The sequence below is a fragment of the Marmota monax genome, unplaced genomic scaffold (assembly GCF_021218885.2).
Source record: "Marmota monax isolate L192 unplaced genomic scaffold, Marmota_monax_Labrador192_F-V1.1 WCK01_AAM20220418_F8-fsc00060, whole genome shotgun sequence".
Classification (NCBI taxonomy): domain Eukaryota; kingdom Metazoa; phylum Chordata; class Mammalia; order Rodentia; family Sciuridae; genus Marmota; species Marmota monax.
Window position 1 is genome coordinate 7,506,152 of NW_026692826.1, and position 21,643 is coordinate 7,527,794.

Consider the following 21,643-nt stretch of genomic DNA (forward strand, 5'->3'; position numbering starts at 1 on the left):
GAAGTGAAGCAATAACAACTCTATGGTTATGTTTTTTTTTTTTTTTCTTTTTCTTTTTCTATCCCAGTCTCTCCATTGTAGCTGAGAATTTTTCAACTCATTGTTGGAGTACCTAGTAACCATACGGCATTCCAGCAGCTAATATTGGATGTTGACTGCTGTAATTTCTGTAGTCTTCTGCTGCTACTATTCTATCACATTTCCATACCTGTACTTTCAGTTCTGTAGCATTATAAAGCTATACCTGACATTATAGTTTATTGGGTGAGTCACAGTTGTTGTTGTTGTTGTTGTTGTTTTTTATTACTGTCTTGAACAAATAAAAGGATAAAGAGATACTCAAGCTTTTGTCTCCTGAATTCCGATCTGTTTGTTCCAGGGAATCATTTGGTTATGTCCGTTGCCTGTGTATGAACTGTAGACATATAGGAACTGAGATAGAGTATCTCACCAGTTGTGTGGGTTGGTTGGGTCCCAGCCAGATGACTTGTTTACTCTTCCTCAGAACCTTCGTTCTTCTGCTGCAGTGGCCTCTGCCCTTTTTGGTAGCATGTCTTCACAAGTTTAGGAGTTGTGCTAAGCTACTCCTTATCTTAGTACTGAATTCAGTCTAAAAGCAATGGAAGTGAGAACAGTAGGGGGTTTTTATTGCTGAGTTGTATTTTGGAGATAATTTATTCCATCTTGACTGACGTATGTAGAAATTTAGACTGACCTGCATATGAATTAAGGCTGAAAGAATAATCAAGCCACCAACATCATACAGCTTTGTGGTGTCGAAGTAGGAATCAGTTGTACTTCTATGATGTGGCTTCATTCCAGCAGCTTGATTTTTAGTTTTAAGCATGTCATTGGGAAATTGATTATCAGAGCAATTTCTCATTAGTATCAAAAAATTAAACATCAATGCAAATGTCCTTGAATTGTCTAGAATCTTTTGTAGAATGTACATATATGAGAGTAGAAAATAATTAGAAAATCAGTGGTTGAGAGATGGCATTGTGTAAACTGCTGAATACAGATAAGTTCACTATGGTGAGGATGCTTGTGTATTGTAGAGTTAAAATGAAATATAAAACAATGCTAGTGCTAATGCTAATGGGAGAGCTGTTCTGGTCTCCAGAGTCTGGTGACACCTTCGTATTACTGAGCGCTTAGAGCTATGCCCTTGCATGCAGAGGATCCTTGATTGCAGTGAACAGCACCTGTGATTTGCTATTAGCTTTAAGGCTGAAAGACAGCCTTAAATAATGGGTCCCTTCTCTGAAACTTGAGTCCTGGCAACATCCTTTCCTAGTGTACCCTGCACATTTGGTACACTTACCCAAGACTCTGCTGAGGCATCTGGCAGGTGTATAACCCATATTCAGTGGTATCTGACCCTCCTGTAACTTTCACTGCTGTTTCTACTCAGGGCCCAGAGAGTTGTTATTACCTTAAGTAAAATACTTTCTTGGACTTTAATTCATTTCAGGCTGAAAATATTTAATAAGAAAATTAGCAATATAGAGTTAGGTGGTCTGGTTTTCTTTTTATCATAAAGTCCAAACTAGCAGTCTCTTTGATTTTCTTTTTGATTCTTGACCAGGCTGTAATTTAAAGTTCTTTTTCTGTTGTTATCACATTTTGATATCTTCAGTTAATGCTTTTAGTTTCCCTAATTCTTATGCCTAATATAAACACATTTTCTCACTAGTATCCTTCCAGTTGATTTTTAAGCACCTAATTTCATTAGAAGGAAATACAGTATAATATTCCAAATGCCGCAAGATGTGTAATAAATGATATTGTTACTCCATGTGGTCTTTTGTTTGAGGTGTTGAAGATTTGAACAATTAGTGTAAATAATCTACATGTACTGTTTATATACATACTTATGTAGATTTAGCCTTTCCCAATAATTTAAAATACATGAAAGTACATTAAAACTTTGAATCAATTTTGAGAAAAGAAGAATTCATAACTGCAGACATCCAGCTTTTAAAATAAGCAATGCTTTTTTGTATTGAAAGGAAACTAAATTGATAAAATTCTTTGCTGTCCATTTAAGATGTCACTTTATTCCCCCATTCACAGGTTCTTTAATGTACCCATAGGCATCCTCTGGTTTTCCTTATGTTTTGTTGCAGGTTACTACCTCTTACCCATTGCACAGTGGAGGCATGTGTCAGAAACAGGCTAGAGACTGCCAATATTTTAGTAACAATGAAACCTCAGTTGAATGACAGTAACTTTAAAACCTAAAATCTTCCTTTTATGTTAACCAATTTTTGCATTTTCCAGTGAATTTATGATTCAGAAAGGGTCAGATCAGATCTCTACCACCTGATCTTTTCATGTATCTATACATCAGAATATTATGATTCAAAGCATGCTGTGATCCTATTAAGCTCTATAGTGTCTACATTGAATTAGTTTACCAAACTACATCTGAGACTTGGTGATGCTCTGGTGCACAGAGACCCCTGGATATTTACTCTAGAAATAAATGTACCTGCTGCTTGTTGGAGTAAGGCCTTAGAAAGGGTCAATTTTGTACTGAACTCTGAGATTACTGGGCAATACATCTCAACCCTTCTCGCTAATCTTACCGTGAGATCAAATGGTTCCTTAGATCATCCTGACATGCTGGACGGCCTAAATGATAACAAAGTTCAAGACAATGAAATGTATAAGTTGGGAAAAGCTGCTTTTCCTACCTCCAGCAAATCACACACAATCATCATCACAGAGGCAGTATATTCTAAATCTACCTTATGTATTCAAATTCATAGAGACTCTATATCCATAATAGATACCAGGACCAGTGACAAATTGCAACATACAATATCTGATGGTTTCTAAAGTACCTGGGCCTGTGGAAGAGGTTCTGGTAACGGAAATATATTTTGTTTTAAGAGAAAGAACATGTATAATTATTTTTAGTACACAGCTTAAAACTTGTTTGATAAAAATATTATTTCAGTCATTAAAATTTAATTAACAGTATATTTTAATCCTGGATAAAGTCCCATTTTGGATAAACAGTGATTACTTTCCCTTAGCTGATGTACAAAAATCCAAGAGCTGACCACGTGACGTCAGCTGATGGTTCTAAAAGGGTTATCCTAGTAACAAATTTAAATCTCATTGGTTATAGATGTTATCCAAACACTACTTTATGATCAGTCTCTGGCTTATTAATTTTCTACAGAAAACTACTACTTTTTAAGTGTCCAAAAGAACCAGGCAAAATTGCACACGTTTCATCCCAGCTACTTGGGAGGCAGAGGCAGGATCTTAAGTTTTAGGCCAGCCTTAGCAACTTGGTGAGAATCTGTCTTAAAATAAATAAAAGGGTCTGTGCTGGGATTTTGCTCTGTGGTAAAGCACCCCGGGTTCAATTCCTAGTACTACAGAGGGGGGAAAAAGTCACCAATAGTTTGTTATTGGAGAATTGGAGCTGGCAGGGATTACTGGTTTTAAGAAACTGTGGCTTCTTACTATTATTGTTTTAATCAGTTGTAAAATATAGAAAATTCTCTTGATTTATATTAGTAAGATACAAGGAATTTATATATGATATAAAATGAAGAGGCATTCTATTCCTAAGAGTTTCAGAAATATTGACCTGAATACATACCAGGAATACAAGATCACCTTTATTTTTTTTATTGACTGTTTTATTTTTTTAAATATATGATAGTGGAATGCATTACAATTCTTATTACACATATAGAGCACAATTTTTTATATCTTTGTTTGTAAAGTATGTTCACACCAATTCATGTCTTCTTTATACATGTACTTTGTTGTGTGTTTTTTTGCATTACAATTCTTATTACACATATATACCACAATTTTTCATGTCTCTGTATATAAAGTATGTTGACACCCAATTCGTGTCTTCATACAAGTACTTTGGATAATGATGTCCATCACATTCCATCATCCTTGCTAATCCCCTGTCTACTCCCCATCCCTCCCACCCCTCTTCCCTATCTAGATTCATCTAATCCTCCCATGCTCCCCCTCCCTACCCTACTATGAGTCAGCCTCCTTATATAAGAGAAAATATTTGGCATTTTTTTTTTGTGGGGGGGAGGGTTTGCTAACTTCACTTAGCATTATCTTCTTGAACACCATCCATTTACCTGCAAATGCCATGATTTTATTCTCTTTTAATGCTGAGTAAAATCCCATTGTGATATATGCCACATTTTTTTATCCATTCGTCCACTGAAGGGCATCTAGTTGGCTCCACAGTTTATCTATTGTGAATGGTGCTGCTATAAACATTGATGTGGCTGTGTCCCTGTAGTATGCTGATTTTAAGTCCTTTGGGTATAGTCTGAAGAGAGGGACAGATGGGTCAAATGGTGTTTTCATTCCCAATTTTCCAAAGAATCCTGTTTTCTATATTGGCTGCACCAATTTGCAGTCCCACCAGCAATGCATGACTGTACCTTTTATCCCATATCCTTGTCAACACTTATTGTTGTTTTTCCTCATAATAGCTGCCATTCTGACTGGCGTGAGATGATATCTTAGAGTAATTTTGATTTACATTTCTCTGATAGCTAGAGATGATGAGCATTTCTTTTATATATTTGTTGATTGAGTGTACATCCTCTTCTGAGAAGTGTCTGTTCAAGTCCTTGGCCCATTTATTGATTGGGATTATTTGTTTTTTTGGTGTTTAGCTTTTTGAGTTCTTTATATACCCTAGAGATCAGTACTCTATCTGATGTGTGATGAGTAAAAATTTGTTCCCAGGATGTAGGCTCTTTGTTCACCTTATAAATTGTTTCTTTTTCTGAGAAGAAATTTTTTAGTTTGAGTCCATCCCATTTATTGATTCTTGATTTTAATTCTTGTGCTATAGGAGTTTTATTAAGGAAATTGGGGCCTAATCCCACATGTTAAAGATCAGGGCCTACCTTTTCTTCTATTAGACACAGAGTCTCTGGTTTAATTCCTAGGTCCTTGATCCATTTTGAGTTAAATTTTGTGCATGGTGAGAGATAGGGGTTTATTCCTCCCATGCTCCTGTTCCTTATCCCATTATCCCACTATGAATCAGCATCCTTATATCAAAGAAAACATTGGGCATTTGGTTTTTTGGGATTGGTTAACTTCACTTAGCATTATAGGAGACCCAGAATAGCTGCAACAATCCTTAGCAGGAAGAGTAAAGCAGGTGGCATCACTATACCAGACCTTAAACTATACTACAGAGCAATAGTAATAAAAACAGCATGGTATTGGCACCCAAACAGACTGGTAGACCAACGATACAGAATAAAAGACATAGAGACTAACCCACAAAACGACAATTATCTTATATTAGACAAAGGTGCCAAAAATATGCATTGGAGAAAAGATAGCATCTTCACAAATGGTGCTGGGAAAAGTGGAAATCCATATTCAACAAAATGAAATTAAACTCCTAACTTTAACCATGCATAAAACTCAACTCAAAATACATCAAGGACCTAGGAATAAAACCACAGACCCTGATGTGTGATGAGTAAAAATTTGTCTAATAGAAGAAAAAGTAGGCCCTCATCTCCATCATATGGGATTAGGCCCCAACTTCCTTAATAAGTCTCCTATGGTGCAAGAATTAAAATCAAGAATCAATAAATGGGATGGATTCAAACTAAAAAGCTTCTTCTCAGCAAAAGAAACAATCTGTAAGGTGAATAGATAGCCTACATCTTGGGAGCAAATCTTTACCCCTCACACATCAGATAGAGCACTAATCTCTAGTGTATATAAAGAACTCAAAAAGCTAAACACCAAAAAACAAATAACCCAATCAATAAATGGGCCAAGGACCTAAACAGACCTTCTCAGAAGAGGATGTACACTCAATCATGAAAAATGAAAAAAATGTTCATCATCTTTAGCAATTAGAGAAATGCAAATTAAAACCACTCTAAGATTTCATCTCACTCCAGTGAGAATGGCAGCTATTATGCATAAAATCAATAAGTGTTGGCAAAAACAACAATAAGTGTGGGGAAAAAGGCACACTCATACACTGCTGGTGGGACTGCAAGTTTGCGCAGCCAATATGGAAAGCAGTATGGAGATTCCTTGGAAAATTGGGAATGGAACCACCATTTGACCCATCTGTCCCTCTCCTCGATCTATACCCAAAGGACTTAAAAACAGCATACTACAGGGGCACAGCCACATCAATGTTCATAGCAGCACCATTCACAATAGATAAACTGTGGAACCAACCTAGATGCCCTTTAATGGATGAATGGATTAAAAAAAAACGTGGCATATATACACAATTCAGCAATAAAAGGGAATAAAATGACATTTGTTCATTTGGTTTTTATTTGTGCTTTTCTCCTCTCTGTAAGCCTGTTTTGGTTAAATATATCCACAGTTATATTTGTTGTTTCATTTTAATTCTGTTATGACCATGTTAAATAGTTTCATCATTACAATTACTAAAACATTTTTTGTTGACCTGCAAATTATACATGTTCTCAGGATTCTGAAAAAAACATTTTTGTAGTATATCAAGGTATACACTTATACCTTGATGCAAATCTCTTGTGGTTACTACTAAAACACTGCCTGGAAGATTGTATATTACTTGGCCAAAGTTAAAAGTGATTTCATCTTAGCCGGGCACAGTGGCTCAGGAAGCTGAGGCAGGAGGATCACAAGTTCAAAGCCAACCTCAGCAACAACAAGGTGTTAAGCAACTCACTGAGACCCTGTCTCTAAATAAAATACAAAATAGGGCTGGGGATGTGACTCAGTGTTTGAGTGCCCCTGAGTTCAATCCCTTTACCAAAAAAAAAAAAAGTGAGTCTATCCTAAATCTCAGATTGAGACAGTTGTTAAAATAGGTTTTCTTCTAGGCATGCACATAGCTGTGGGTTGTGTGCCTAAGTTCTCTCTGTCTGATCATAGATAATTGTGAAGAGTAAAGCTACATGTATGTAGTTTCTTACAAAATGATAAATAATTGTAAAGAGCATGGACTGAGGACAGATAGTGAAAAACAGAAAGAGAGTGGTTGTTCCTCCTGGCAATCAAGACCATTGAACTTGAGAGCTAAAAGTGCATGACTTTCTGTATCCTGTGCATCACACCTGCATTCCATCTTATGATTGGCTCATCACTTCCAGGTGCCACATCTCTATCTCTATCCTCACTTTTGTTGCTGAGCTTGTTCTTGCTGTTGTTTGCACTGTAGGAGTCAACTGTGACCTGCCAGACTTATCTGAAATCCACCTTGCACAAGAAGACTTTTCCAGTATTCTGTTTTCACTGAGATTTTTTTTCTGTACGTATTTTAAATCTGTTTTTTTTCTTCCTTCCTTCCTTCCTTCCTTCCTTCCTTCCTTTCTTTTTTGGTGATGGCATTGTGTTCTCATGATTTCATAGACATTAGTGTTGATCATTGTGTCATAGGCTCCTTATTGGGAGGAATAGATTTCTTTAGTTTTTTTAAAGGTTGTCCATACTATAGATCATTGCTAGATACACAGTATATCCCAATACATCGTTTTTATTGATTGATTATTATAGAAGTAGCAGAAGTATAGTAATTTAGAGATTGTTAGAATTCTGTTATAAATGTCCAAAGGTTAAAAGCTAGTCAAGGCCTTGGGATGAAGGTATAAGCTATTGGGATACATTTTGTTATTTTATATACATTGGTAAGAGCAGTGATTTAAAAGAAATGCTCTTAATACTTTATTTAAACATTAATATCAATCCTGTATTTGTAACTACTGTTTAACCTTCCTTACATAAATCCAGTGTTTTCATATCTAACCTGAAGTCATAAAATTTAATTTAGACTAGAGAACTGTAGAAATTTAATGCATGCCTTGTTCTGTAGGACTTGACTTCTATGGTTAGTTAGAATTGTTTCTATTTCCTGGTTCTCCAGCCTATGACCTGTGATATAGTTGCAAAGAGTGGTTTTCAAAAGGGACAGGGAGCCTGTGACTGGAATGGATATCATATATAGTATAATTCCTTTCAACTGTTCTCTGCATTTAGTATTTTAAAGTCTATAAGAAACTTGAACTATTTCAGGGGGAAACAACTTCTTAAATCCTAAGAAGGGTATTTAATCCTAAGAAGGGCCTCGATATGCCAGCAGCATTGGACTTTTGGTTCTTTTACTATATGTAGATCAGTGTATTTGGAGAGTAGAGGTGGAAGAATATGACCCATCCTTTGAGGCAGGGATTGGCAAACGATAGTCCAGATCAGGCCCACTGCCTGCTTTTGTAAATAAAGCTTTATTGGAACACAGCCATACTAATTTCTTTACACACTGTCTTCTGTTTCTTCTGTACTACCTTGGCAGAGGTGTGTAGTTGTGTCAAAGACCTCATGGCTCCAGAACTGACAGTATTTTTCATCTGGTTCTTACACAGAGGGTTTCTTACCCCTGATCTGAGACACTGATGTGTTGCTGAGTTTTTGTGATATAATGGGGGAGAAATCCAACTAATATTGTGTAGGATGGTTATGGTTAGACCAGAGTTTATGGTCTCTTTGACAATGAAAAATTCCATAGGAATGAGGTTTTAAAGACATTCAAAACATTTAGGACACAGCAGTTGTAGTCCTCCAATGTCTTTCTGTAGAACTAGTCATTGTCTTGCTTGTTATTGGCTTAAGATGTCTTGACATTAATATTCTACTTAATGCTCCTCCCAAAAATTATTTTGACAAAAACCTTTTCAACCCTTGAACTGAATTGAAATGAAATAGGAAAATATATTTTACAGCTTTTGCAGCCTGTGTGCTGTTAAGAGTTTTAAAAATGACAGGCTTCAGCATGGTTAATTTTTTTTTTTTTTGTTACTAGTTAAAAGGATCTAGTCTGTTAATTAGACTAATTATCACCTGTTCAGGGCAAGAAGACCCTGGAGACTCTTAGCTTAAGTGCAAGCTCCCTGGTTTTGTGTGCAGAAGCCCTTGAGGGAACTTCCCACTTCTCCTCTGGAAGCTTCTCTGGAGTCTTCAGGGTTGAATTTAGGAAAGGAGATCTTAACTAATTTTAGGTTTTTATGGCTTCTTGATATAAATTATGCTCCTGTTTTTATGTAATGTGAAACAGAGACTTTCAAAATAGTAGCCTAATTTAAATATTCTAGACATCAATATCATCATGGAACACTTTTTGATTTTATTCATTGAGGCCTTTATATATACATTACACATATTCTCAAGTAGATTATTGATGGATGATGTCACCAACTTTCTTAATATAATTATTGATCTTTAGCTATTTATGCCTTTTTGATAATTCAATTTATAGAAAATTGAAATTTTTTATTTTCTATTTTAAAGTTGCACATTACATTTAAGCATTGTTTAATACTTTGGAACTACATAGAAATAAGATGAACAGCATTACTCTGGAATAATATTGAGATATCTGTTGTGGTTTTAGTGCCTGTAACATACGAATAGTTCTTTTTTTTTAGAGAGAGAGAGAGAGAGAGAGAGAGAGAGAGAGAGAGAGAGAATTTTAATATTTATTTTTTAGTATTTTTGTTTGTATGTGGTGCTGAGGATCGAACCCGGACCGCATGCATGCTGGGCGAGCGTGCTACCGCTTGAGCCACATCCCCAGCCCGAATAGTTCTTTATTTCTAAAAGCAGTATTGCATATTTTTATTTTTACTTAAATGTTTCCTGGGCCAGAAACATGAAAAGCATCTCATAAGTGTGATGCTTATAGATACTGAAATTATTATTGTGGACAAATTTCTCAAACTTCTTCAATTTTTCTTGGTTATCCTTTGGGGTACTCAGGTTACTTTTTAAGTATAATCTTCTCCTGTGAATTAAGTGAGCATTACAGTTGCTCTTTGTGGTTGTCTTTCTGTGCCCTTTCATGGGCTCCTTTGTTCAAGAAGGATTCACTCTCAGTTCTATTTGCAGCTCTGCAGAAACTTGCATGGCAACCCTATGTACAAAGACCACATCATTTTCTTTCTATCTCTTAGTGTATCATTATATAATTATTAAATTATTATCATTCAAAAGGAAGCTTTTATTCCAAAGAAACTGTGCACTGGTAGTGTTTGAGAAACTTAGAAATTGTTGAAACATTCATTAGGACGTTGGGTTTTCTTGCTAGGAATTATATAAGCCTTCCCTTGCTTTTATATTTCTGTATTGATTATTCATTCACAAAGAGCAGCAATATCTGTCAATTAAATTTTTTTGATATCTGTTTAGTTTTACAGTAATAATTTTCAATGAATCAACACCGCTGTATCACAGTTTCAAAAGGGAGTGTGCCTATATAATTTTTTAAATATTTTGACAAATGTTAGCCTACTCTTTTATGAAAGTTTTATTTGTGGCACCCTGTCTTGCTTGCTTATTGGTTTGTTTCTAATATATATAGGTTTGTGTGATTTATTAATTCAGCAAGACTACCCCCAAGGTGTCATATGGAGGAAATGAGGAATATTGTTTATTTAATTAAATACTGGTTTTGAATTATGAAAATTTAAAAAACTGGGTGATGTTAATTGTAGTCATATTCATTTCAGAATCCTTATTTTTAAATACAACAAAAAGTTAGAGCTGTAGTTGTCACTGTACTAGTCTGCTCCCTTAACCTCATGACAGGTGTTAGCTGTGTCCTCCAGTGATATAGTATGTTCTTTTGCATGTGGGCTTCATGTTTATATATTTAATGTTGATTATTTTTAATTATATGTGATATAATCTTACTCTTGTTTTTTAATGCAATTACATTTGTAAGATTTTTTAAAATTATATATGTGACCTCATGATGTGAAATGAATTAACTAATTATATATGTGGCTTTAGTTAATTCATTTTCATATCATAAGGGTCTTTCATTTCATGATTAAACTCATAATTTGCCTGCTCCTCATCTTATGATTGTTTGAATGTTAATTGAGAACATTTATTTTTACATGTCTATACTTTTGCAAGTATTTGTCAATGGAGCCATGCAAAGTGGTGCACAGCTATAATCTTCACTACACAGGAGGCTACAGCAGGAAAACAGCATGTTCAAGGCTAGCTTGGGCAATTGAGTGAGACCCTGTCTCTGAATGTCTCAAAATCAAATCAAAGAAAGGACTGGTAATGTGGCTCAGTGGTAGAGGTCCACAGGATTAATCCTTAGTACTCCCACCTCCACAGCACAGTGTTTCTCAGTGGCATCTAACTTGAAATAAATAGATTATTATGGAATAAAAGACAGAAATAGAACATGTTTACTTTAAAAAGTATAGCAAACGTGATTATATTTCAGAATCATCCTGAATTGTACTGATTAGGAAACAACATAAAAATATATTGATGATACTTCTTATCTTAATTCTTTTTAAAAATAAATTAAGAGCATTTTTTCAAAATACTTGTATCTTTGTATATAGTTGGAATGTATGCAGATTTTTCATTTGAGTTTCTAATAAAATGAATATCTACCTACTAGAGTTTAATTTTTAAAAAATAATATTTAAATACATAATTTGAGGGACAAGTATAAAAATTCATTTTTTGATACTTTTATAATATGGAAAGATGACATTATAAATGTTATACCAATGTAAACAGTATAATTTGCCATTTAGACATTTAAAAGCAGGCAAATACTTTAACAGAGACTAAGCCCACAATATCTATAAAGACAGACCTGTTATTAATATAATCATAATTTAGCTCCTTTACTTATTTTTTGTCCTTTGTCCATGATACCTAATAACACCCAGATGAGAATTTCTAGTTTTTGTTATATAGCTCACAGTGGGGCTATTTAGTATATTTTCTTCAAAGCTGGAGATGTGGATTTAAATCTTGAGCGTGTTACTTCTACTTTGCAAAAAGAAACTTTCTGAAAAAAGTTCCTTGGCACTTTCCAACCCTTTTGTCCTCTACTGCTGCCCCTGAATATAGCAGGCAGAGCACTTAGGGCCACTGTAGGTTGACAGGAGTGCTAAGGGTAGAGAGCCCTCTCATAACAAAATACCGGAAAAATTCTTTGATTTTATTTAGGAATCCCTGTTTAATTTAGGAATCCTTATACATTTGTACTAAAAGATTAACTCTAAGTTGACTGCCACAACAAGTTTCCCATAAGCAAAAAAGGGCTTTATTTCAAACATTTTTTCTCATCATAGACATCTCCATCCCAGGAACTCTAATGAAAACACCTCTTGGTTGGACTTGCTAAAGATGTTATAAATAACATTATACCATTGAAATTATTTTCCCCCAAATTTCCTGGTCATTCCTACATTGCCTTCTGATTACCCAGGTGTCTGGTGAGAAATCTGGTATCATTTTGATTTCTTTGGCTTGTGATTTTGTTTCCTTTTGCAACTTTTCCAATCTCTTTGTATCTAGTAAATATATCTCGTGAAGCCCTGGGAAGGGAAGGGGAGGGAACAAGCTGAGCCCTTTTGATTCAAGATCTAACAGCACTGCATGGTGGGTGTATCTTCAGTAAACATGAAGCAGATACAAAGAATTTAGGAGCCAGAGCAGCTGCCAATAGCAAGGGAGTCGGTTTCTCTGCTCAGAAAAGACATTCTGCTGAGCATGTTTCTCATGCCTCTGCTGTGCTATTACGTTTTTTAAAAATATGGATTTATAGATGTTTAGAAATTTAAAATTTAGTTTCAAAAGCTTGTAGTCCCAAAAGAAAGCAAATATAGAAAACATGGCTGTTGTCTGTGCATGTAGATCACTGCCGTAGGTGCAGCTCTGCGTTCCTTTTGGTTTGAGATAGACCACCATTTGTGAACCAATATGAGTGCCAGGGAAGGAGAAAGACCAAATATTGGAAAACTGGGAGGCTTGATGAATGACTCCTTTTACTGTGATGTCCACATTTTGAATTCGGATTCTGAAAGCTGTGAGATTAGAGGAAGAACTCAAACTCTTCATCACAGTTCATTTCATCCAGGTGGTATGAAATAATTCATACAACTCCACTGAGTACTAGGCCGTTTTCTGGCTTTACTGGTAGGGTGAACCAAATGTCATGATGTTCTTTCAGGTGCTTATATTATTTACCCTCTAATGCTGTAATCTCGAAAAGATTGCCCATTAGTTACCTTTGTACATCCTTCAACTGACCTTCTTAAAAAATTGTCTCCACTAGCTTAGTTTTGCAAAGTAAACATCTTTTTATTACAAATTCAATTAGGCAAGAAGTTTCTTATGTAAAAACACCACAGGTGGATAGAAAATATTTTATGACCTTTAACCTCACACCTTGAGTCACAGGGCTTTGCCATACCCCTGATTGGCCGTGTAGGCTGCACTCAGGACTCTGCAGGCAGTGTGGAGTCCCATTGGGCAGGGCACTCCCAGTGCCTTTCCTCCCAGATACAAGGCATTTTCATGCGTTTCCTAAGATTGGAATTTTTCCTGCTGGCTCTACATTTCCAGTTGTCACCTACCTTTTAAAGTCTAAATTAAAGGCCACCTCTGGGAAGTCTCTAATCTCTCCTATCTCGTTATTGCCCTTGTTTTAAATTTATGATGGCACGTTACATTTTTTCCTAGCATAGAGTTTATTTTTGTGAATAGTTTTTCTTTCTTAGTATCTTGTAATTTCCTTGAGAGGCATTTTCCTTGATTGTTCTGAACTCTCCAGACAGTGTTTTTGCAGTGGCAGATGGTCAGGTGCTTCTAAATTCCATCCAGAGCACACACTTGACACTCCTTTGTTTTAGCTCATGGTGTCTCCTGGCGACATTTCTCCAAGCCCCAGGAGAGCCAGAGTCCCTTGGGAGATGACAGAATTCCCCACTGATGTTGAGTGAAGGCAAGTATTTTAGAATATTTGAGGGTCAAAATTTGTGTAATTCCAGGAGACATGCCATCAATGAGTAGGTCTTAATCTTTATAAAGACAGTTTACATTGGTAATATTTCCAGTTCTTTTCAAGCTGTCAGTGGGTGAACTTATTTATTTTCATAAAGCAGATTGTAAAACATATGAGGTTTTCTGAAAGTCCAGTGGTAGTCTTACTTCTTTGTTATCTGGCTTTTGTTGTTTTATGACAGGCACTGAGCTTTAGTTTAACATTTTTATTACATATGACTAATAGAGTACATATATTGAGGTTTCATACAGGTAATTTTGTTAAATGTACATCATGGTAGATTTTAAAATGAGGGATTTATTTTGTCATTCATGAAGTTGTAATACAGTCTGGAGAAACTATTTGTTAAAAGATAGCATCTATTTAACCTCCTTATTTATTTCTTGTAGGAGAAGGTTAGATCCACAATAAATACATGAAGAAATAAGTAGATAGGGGAATTTATCTTGGAAATAAGATCCCTGTCATGGTTTTGAAATGTTAAATGCATGAAGACCTGTCAAAGAGATATACAGACATGATTTTTTTTTCAGTGAATTTCAAAGTATTTAGTTATATTTGTCATTCTCTAGTACCAGTAAGCAATGATCAAATGATATAGTAATTTTGAAATCAGACTGCATTAATGGATGTAAATATAGTGTTTCTTCACGTACATTGTAGAGATAAATAAATTAGCAATTTACTATTAATGAAGCACTTATGATATGTTATGGCATTTCTAAAATATTTAGCAATGCTTCTATTCCATTTAAGATTTAACTTTATAAATATACACAATGAGAGATTTTTATAAAAGGCAATTTATAATTTGGTTCATAATAGTAAGCCTGAATGTTTTATTTGTTAAAGTAATTCACATATACCCCAAAATGGAAAAGTTTTCTATTTGGAGCTGGGATTGTTAATCTGCCCTAATGAGGCTAAAGAAATCTGTAAAGTCATGATTAAAGCCTTTATGGAAGTTTATTCTCTTTATAGAGCTCTTCGTTCATAACTTAAGACAAGAGTGCTATGATCTTTACATTTTTAATTGTACTAACTGGATAAAAGTGCAGTTTACTTGAATGTGGTTGATGTCAACTGCCATGACATGATGCCTATCAACTTATTAAAATGTTTTACTTTTGATTATTGAATTTTAATTTGCTTTTATTTGATTGTTAATCATCCCAAATTAATTTACTAGACTCATTGTCAGAGGGATTGTTTTAAACCCAGTAGTATTAAATGTAAAAAGTAATTTTTAGTGATGACCTTATAAATGTAGGTTTTTGCAAAGAGATGATAAGATCAACCAGGGAATATATTAAAGGTTCACATTTCCTTTATTATTAAGAGTCTTAAAAGCTTAAACTGAACTTGGAACCTGAAATATTTTATTATGTAAATACTTATTGATTATTTTCAGCCACCCTCCCCTACCATATAGGAAATAACTTGCAATTTCTTTCGGTCAGAGACTCTTTTTATAACAATCTACAGTTCAGATGTTTTTGCCTTTATCAAAGGAGCTTTTTTTTGGGTACCAGTGTGATAACCCAGAGGCCCCCTCAATCAGGGAGTCATAGGGACTCCCTTTTCTCCCTGGGAGCTTTGTGGTGTGGGCTGCTGGGTGTCTGAGGCGAGGCACAGTTGCAGCAGCACCAGCCACCCGCCTGGCAGGCAGCAGGGCTTGTCTGAGTGGTGGAGTATGGATAGCATTTCATTTAGCCTTTGCTCTGACAGCCTATGCCCTGGATAAGTGGTGTAGGCCTGTACAGGTGAAATCTATTCTCACTTTTGCCTCAGGGGTGACTGGACTGTAACAGAATTTTTCAAACCCGTTGGGCCCAACCGCAAAGCAGAGAATAAATGGCTGAAGTGCCAGGCCTCGACAGAAAAATCAATGCCTGGTTATACAGACATGACAGACCAGGCCTGCAGTTCTCCTCACAGAGGCTGTGTGCACGCCACACTCCAGGGTTACCCAGGGTCCATCTGGGGCCTTTGATGTTCCTGTGCAGGCAGTATTTACATTGTTTTCTCTCTCTTTCATGCAGGAAATTTACATGTCACTTATGTGATAGAAGTTTCACAGAGAAGTGGGCCCTGAACAACCACATGAAACTCCACACGGGAGAAAAGCCATTTAAGTGTACCTGGCCCACATGCCATTATTCATTCCTCACAGCCTCTGCGATGAAAGACCACTACAGGACACACACAGGTGTGCCACGCCCCTTCTATCCCATTGGCTGAGCAGGAGGGAACTGTCCTAGTCATAGAATGTGTTTAAGATGTAGTAATTGCATATGAAAATGTATGATATCATTTATTACCTTTCAGTAATACTCAGGGTAGCTTTAAATTGACATTTTAAAGCGTGTGTGCATGCTTGTGAGCATGCATAGGTTCATATCTGGAACCTCATTTATAGAGTGTGTGTGTGTGCGCGCATGTGCACGCATGTGTGAGTATATGTATTGACACATCTTTTTAGATGTGATTTTTGTGAAGGATCGTTTGGAATATTAAGTTTTCAAAGAGAGCAAGTCTTCTCTTTTCTTACCTACATGTTCTAGGTCCCATAATATATTTGCATAATATTGAGTCTTGATTTTACTTACTACTTAAAAGTTTTAAAAAAGTTAATGCCTTTCTTCAGGAAATAATGCTGTCAGGTCTAAGTTTTTGATAACACATAGAGACTAATCTATATTGAGTTACTGAAAATTTTTTTCAGAAAAATAAACATTAAAAGGAATAAATTAACATAAATTTGCATGAAGACATAGAAAGGACTCTGGAATTTAAACAGATTGATAGCAAAAACAGTGTTGAGAACACACCTCTATTGGGCATAGTACTGAGAATGCTCAGTTAGGGCCTTCATCACTATAGATTCCATGTGTGTGCTGTTGTCATGTGCTGTGTTTATGATTTGTTTTTCTTTGTCTTATTACAGTGGGCCGAAAACTTCCTTATATGCTTATGTCTGAGTGCTTTCCTTATATCAGTATAACTATATTACTGTGAACTATTTGGTATTTTTGTGGTCTTCTTTACACCTCTCAGAATGTATTTTATTTCAGTGAAAAGAATAATAAATTTTAATCAGCATTCTCAAATGTTCTTCTCATTGCCAAAAATCCTATATTATTGTTAGAAATTATAGGTTAAAAGTTCTTCTGAAGCAGTTTGTGGGAAGCCTAGGCCTCCTTAGCTTCCTTGACAAGGGTGTTGACGATTTAAGGTCTCCAGCCTGCCCTGAGAGATCACTTATATCGAGCAGCAGATGAAAAGCCAGTGCAGATGTAATTTATCGTCGGCGTTTCCTTCTAAAGAATAATTGTGGAGACTTGGCTGGATCAATAATATAGATTTTTGTTGTTAGGTCTTGTAGTCTGCACCATAATGAGAGATAGGGGACAGTGGCTGTTTTCTAATAGAAAATAAAGGATTGGTTTCCGTGTCTTTCTACATTTGAATGCAGAATGGCACACTTGAAACTAATACAAGTTGTTATGAAAAGAAGTCTTCTATTAAATCTCAATGTAAAAATATGACATGCTAATGAACCCCCTCTTTATTAAGTGAAATAGTGCATTGAGCTTTTTCTTGTTTTCTCAAAAAATATTCTTTTGCCCAATGTTTAACCCTAACTACCCCCCAAAGCAAGTGAAAATTGAATTTAGAATGAAAAACAAATCAAGCCACCAAGGTAAATATGACACACAATACATTGGAGACTAACATCCTAAATAAAATCCTACACATCAAAAAATCAAGGTCACTAATGTATCCAGAATCAAATCACATGGAAAATGAATAAGTTTTTTCTTTGTGTCTTTATATTTATTTTAAAATAGGGATAGGACTAGAACTTACTATATACAACATACACATATATGTGATATATCAATACAGATACAGATATATAGAATGTAAATCCTATGAGAATTTTTTTTTATTTTAGAAGAAAAGATATAGGTCACAAAGAAGTTCATAAATGACAGGAAGGAAAAACACTTTTTCTTGAATTCAAAAGCAATAAGAATACTCATTTCTGTTTAGAAAGTGTGACATTTGAGTGCTGCCACACTGACATTCCTGCTGCACACACTGCAGAATGCATGTATGCGTGCCTGTGCCTGTGTGTAGTGATACACCCTCATACCCCGCCTGAGTGCCTTACCTGCTTTCTACATCTGTGGGAATGTGTGTTTGTGCCAGTACACCCAAAAGAGAGCCCGGAAAGCTGGGGTAATGAAGAAATTGGACAGAACATTTTTGCCTCAACATAGAATAGTATGCTAATATCAACAAGCAAATTGTCTTTGGGGAATAACAAAAAGTCTACTTCAGTGTTATTTAATTGATACAACAGCTAGTTAGAAAGATTTATATTTCAAATTGATTAAATAATTAAATGAGTGATTATAATTACACTTTATTCTTCACAGCCCATCTACTCTGTTTTGTCTATAATGAATTAATGATGCCAAGAAATAAATTTAACCCAGAAATAAGAAAGTAAAGATAGTAAAAATATTTAATTCAGCTTCATTTTTTTAATAATAAACAATATAACATAGCATTGGGAAATAGGAGCAAACATTTTTTTAAAGGTTTCTTATTAATAAGTGTTCCTTTAAATTATAAAAGCCAATAGTGCTCTTAAGTAATGGAAATATTTTTTTTTCAATTACCACAGGTATTCTGCCTTTCTATGTTTACTGTTCATTCTGACCTTACGAAGGCAATTTCAGCTTCCCCTAACATGGCAAGCTAACTCTCTGTTATAATGTACCAAAACTCTAGGACAAAGCAGATTGATATGGGCAAACCTGGGAAAGACTTGTTGCATTAAATGTCTGAGTGAGTAAATGGGGTAGATATAGATTACAAGTGATTTATTTTATTTCAGGAAAAGTATTTTATAATTTCACTGAATCTCTCCAAGGTTAGCATTTTTATTCTGTTTTGCCCTTCTTTGTGAGTCTTGTGGGATGAACTGCCTAGCTGGCCAGATCTTACTGCCTAAATAAGCAACAGTAGAAAGATATATTGTATTTATAAACTGTAGGGCAAGATATTAGTTTGTGTAAAAAAGGCTAAAAAAAAATGAGCACTTTCACCACTTATAACATTACTACATCTGCCAAATCTGTCTTTAATTGTTGCAGAGGGTTCAAGTCCAGAGCTATCATTAAAGATAAATAGTATGAATTTTTATAGAATTTCTTTAGCAATCCGTAGACTTCCTTTCCTATGCCATGAAAGTTCAAGAAGCATAAACAGCATTGAATTGCTGTTGGTACTGAGTAATGTAGATTTCATTGTTTCAGGATCTTCAGTATGTTCAAAGAAACCATTTAATTCATATCATAAGTAGAAGTGATTAAACAAGACCCAGATAGAATAGGTAAAAACAATTCAATATTCTTAAGTTGTTAGAAAATTCAATATGTTTTATGTAAGCAGAATCATATATACTGTATATTAACAATTCCAAGCAATCTTTACTTAGCTCGGAAAGGCCAGATGTATGGGAATTGTAAAAAATCAGGATATGCATAAAAACTGTTCAAGTGCATAAAGCAGCCCCATCTGGAAGACATCTACCAGAAATGAAGTTGTACAAAACCATTCCATTGATAATAAAGCTAATTTTTATGGGTCTGACAAGTATGTAATTATGTTCAGTGGTGCTTTTCAGATTTTATCACAGTCAATAAACCGCAGTGGTAATTTCATTCCCATTTGACATATTTACATGGAAACATTTGATTGGAGGAATTAGTAACCCTGAAAGCCTTGATAGATATGTTTTAATGATCTGTGACCTCCGCAGTCCCTCATCTGTTTATTGTTGCAACAGGCGAGAAGTCGTTTCTGTGTGACCTCTGCGGCTTTGCCGGTGGGACCCGACACGCCCTCACCAAGCACCGTAGGCAGCACACAGGTCAGTACCAAGTCTACAGAGAGAGAACATGGTGTCAGATATCCCAGCCACCATTTTTTACCTCATTTTTTCTTTTCTGTTTAACTTCTATGAAATCTGAGGACCTATAGAGAATTCTATTTGAATAATGTAAGATTTTAAATTATCTATTTTTATACATTTAAAAAGTAGATGTGTTACATATTTCAGGAATCAGATATTCAGATGTCCCCAGTAAATTATGTTAAATAGGAGAAAAAAATAAAAACAGTGGCTCCCTAAGCTTGTGGGTGTGAATAGGGGGGCCAGTGTTGGTGGTCCTCCCCCCTCCTCCCCCACCTCATGCCTCTGTACCCACCTGCCTACTTAGCTCCCTTATGTGTTATCTGCCCAACTCCTGTCTATCTCTCTGCCTCCCTGCCCTTCCCTTCTATTGGTCAGTCAGTCTGTGAGTTAATGTGATTTGAAGGCTGTGCTGTTTAATAAGTTATTCTTAATATTAATTATTAATGGAAATAAAGGAACAACATAAGAGATAATTATGGTCATTGAAGAGAATCTCCCTCTCCTCACATTATGTGTACATTCTTGGTGATTGAACAAAATAAAATGGATTCGTTGACTATGAACACTTATGAATGAGAAGTTTTAAACATTCTCAAATTTGTTTCCTACTTTGTGTAATCTAATGGGTCTTATAAGTAATTATTTTTGTAATTCTAAATTATATGTGTTTGGGACGGTATGGATTCATGGCAGTTGTCCCTTGAAGCTATTAACAGAACCACATTTTACTATACCAGATCTTACCTTGTTAAGATGATAAGTCATGTGGTAACATAGTGATAACAAAGTATTGTATTTTTACTTTTGTACATGAGGATGGTTGAGTGTGAGAGTCACACCGTGAATGGCATGAAATTAAAGTATGTGAAATGTGTTATTTATGGTACATTATGATTCTTGAAATGCTATGTTGAATGGGTACAGTCAACTTTCGTGCCCAAGATGGTATTTGTAGGATCAATGAAAATGAATGCCAGTTATTGCTTTTAGATCTTGCATGTATATGATTCGAATTTCCATCTGGAATAAGAACTGTTGATTCAAAAGAAAATTTCCAGTCTAGCATGATATTGGAAACATAGATGTACTTTAAACACATAAAATTTCATTGTAAGTTTCCAGGAGCCACTGTGCATGCATTATTTTAAGGAATATTATGCATTATTTTAAGATGACAGAAAAGGCAGTTATCCTTGACCACTCCAGTGGAATAGTTGGAAATAAGTGCATAAATAGTGTGTTCATTAGGATTTTTATTCATAATGTTTTCAGTTTATTCGTGCTCAAAGTATTATGATTTAAATGTCCCTGTAGTTCTCCTTGTTTCATCTGGTGTAGCCCCAGGGGACAGTAGACTCCCACTGTGCCACCTCTGCCACTAGGTATTGTCCCTCTTTGTCCTACAGTGGAGACCGTAGAGCTGCGATCACAGGCCTTCTAGCTGATGGATCGATCAAGAAGCCTGCATTGAGCCAGCATAAGTTTATATTTTATGTCAGGTCCAGAGTCTCCTTATTACTTTGCTATTAACTTTATACCATATAGGACAATGTCTCACAGACAGAGGTATCTGTCTTTCTGGCATTTATCTGCCTCTCTGGCACAAATCAAACATGATTCTTTAATACCAAAGTCAGTTCTTCAGATTGTTGGTGTCAACAAACAGCTCTGTACAACTCAGTCTAGGCACTTAGCTTTTATGCTGGATTTAAAATGTTTCAGCAACATACAACTTTTTATTTCCCAAGGCCAGACTCAAATGGTACATTTGAAATCTGTATTTCTCT

The 21,643-nt window shown here is 35.4% G+C and overlaps 1 protein-coding gene across 6 annotated transcripts in view; it reads left to right on the forward strand.

Moving 5' to 3' along the window:
- Positions 1–21,643, forward strand: part of Znf407 (zinc finger protein 407) — a 433,003-nt gene that overhangs the window by 241,024 nt on the left and 170,336 nt on the right. For 4 of the 6 annotated variants that reach the window (XM_046448589.2, XM_046448588.2, XM_058580688.1 and 1 more), the window contains 2 exons: positions 15,907–16,073; positions 19,728–19,811. In XM_046448589.2, the coding sequence (XP_046304545.1) occupies positions 15,907–16,073; positions 19,728–19,811 (251 nt within the window). Of the gene's footprint in view, positions 1–15,906; positions 16,074–18,560; positions 18,725–19,727; positions 19,813–21,643 lie in introns of those variants that run through there. The other 2 variants (XR_009227120.1, XR_009227121.1) reach the window with 2 other exon arrangements.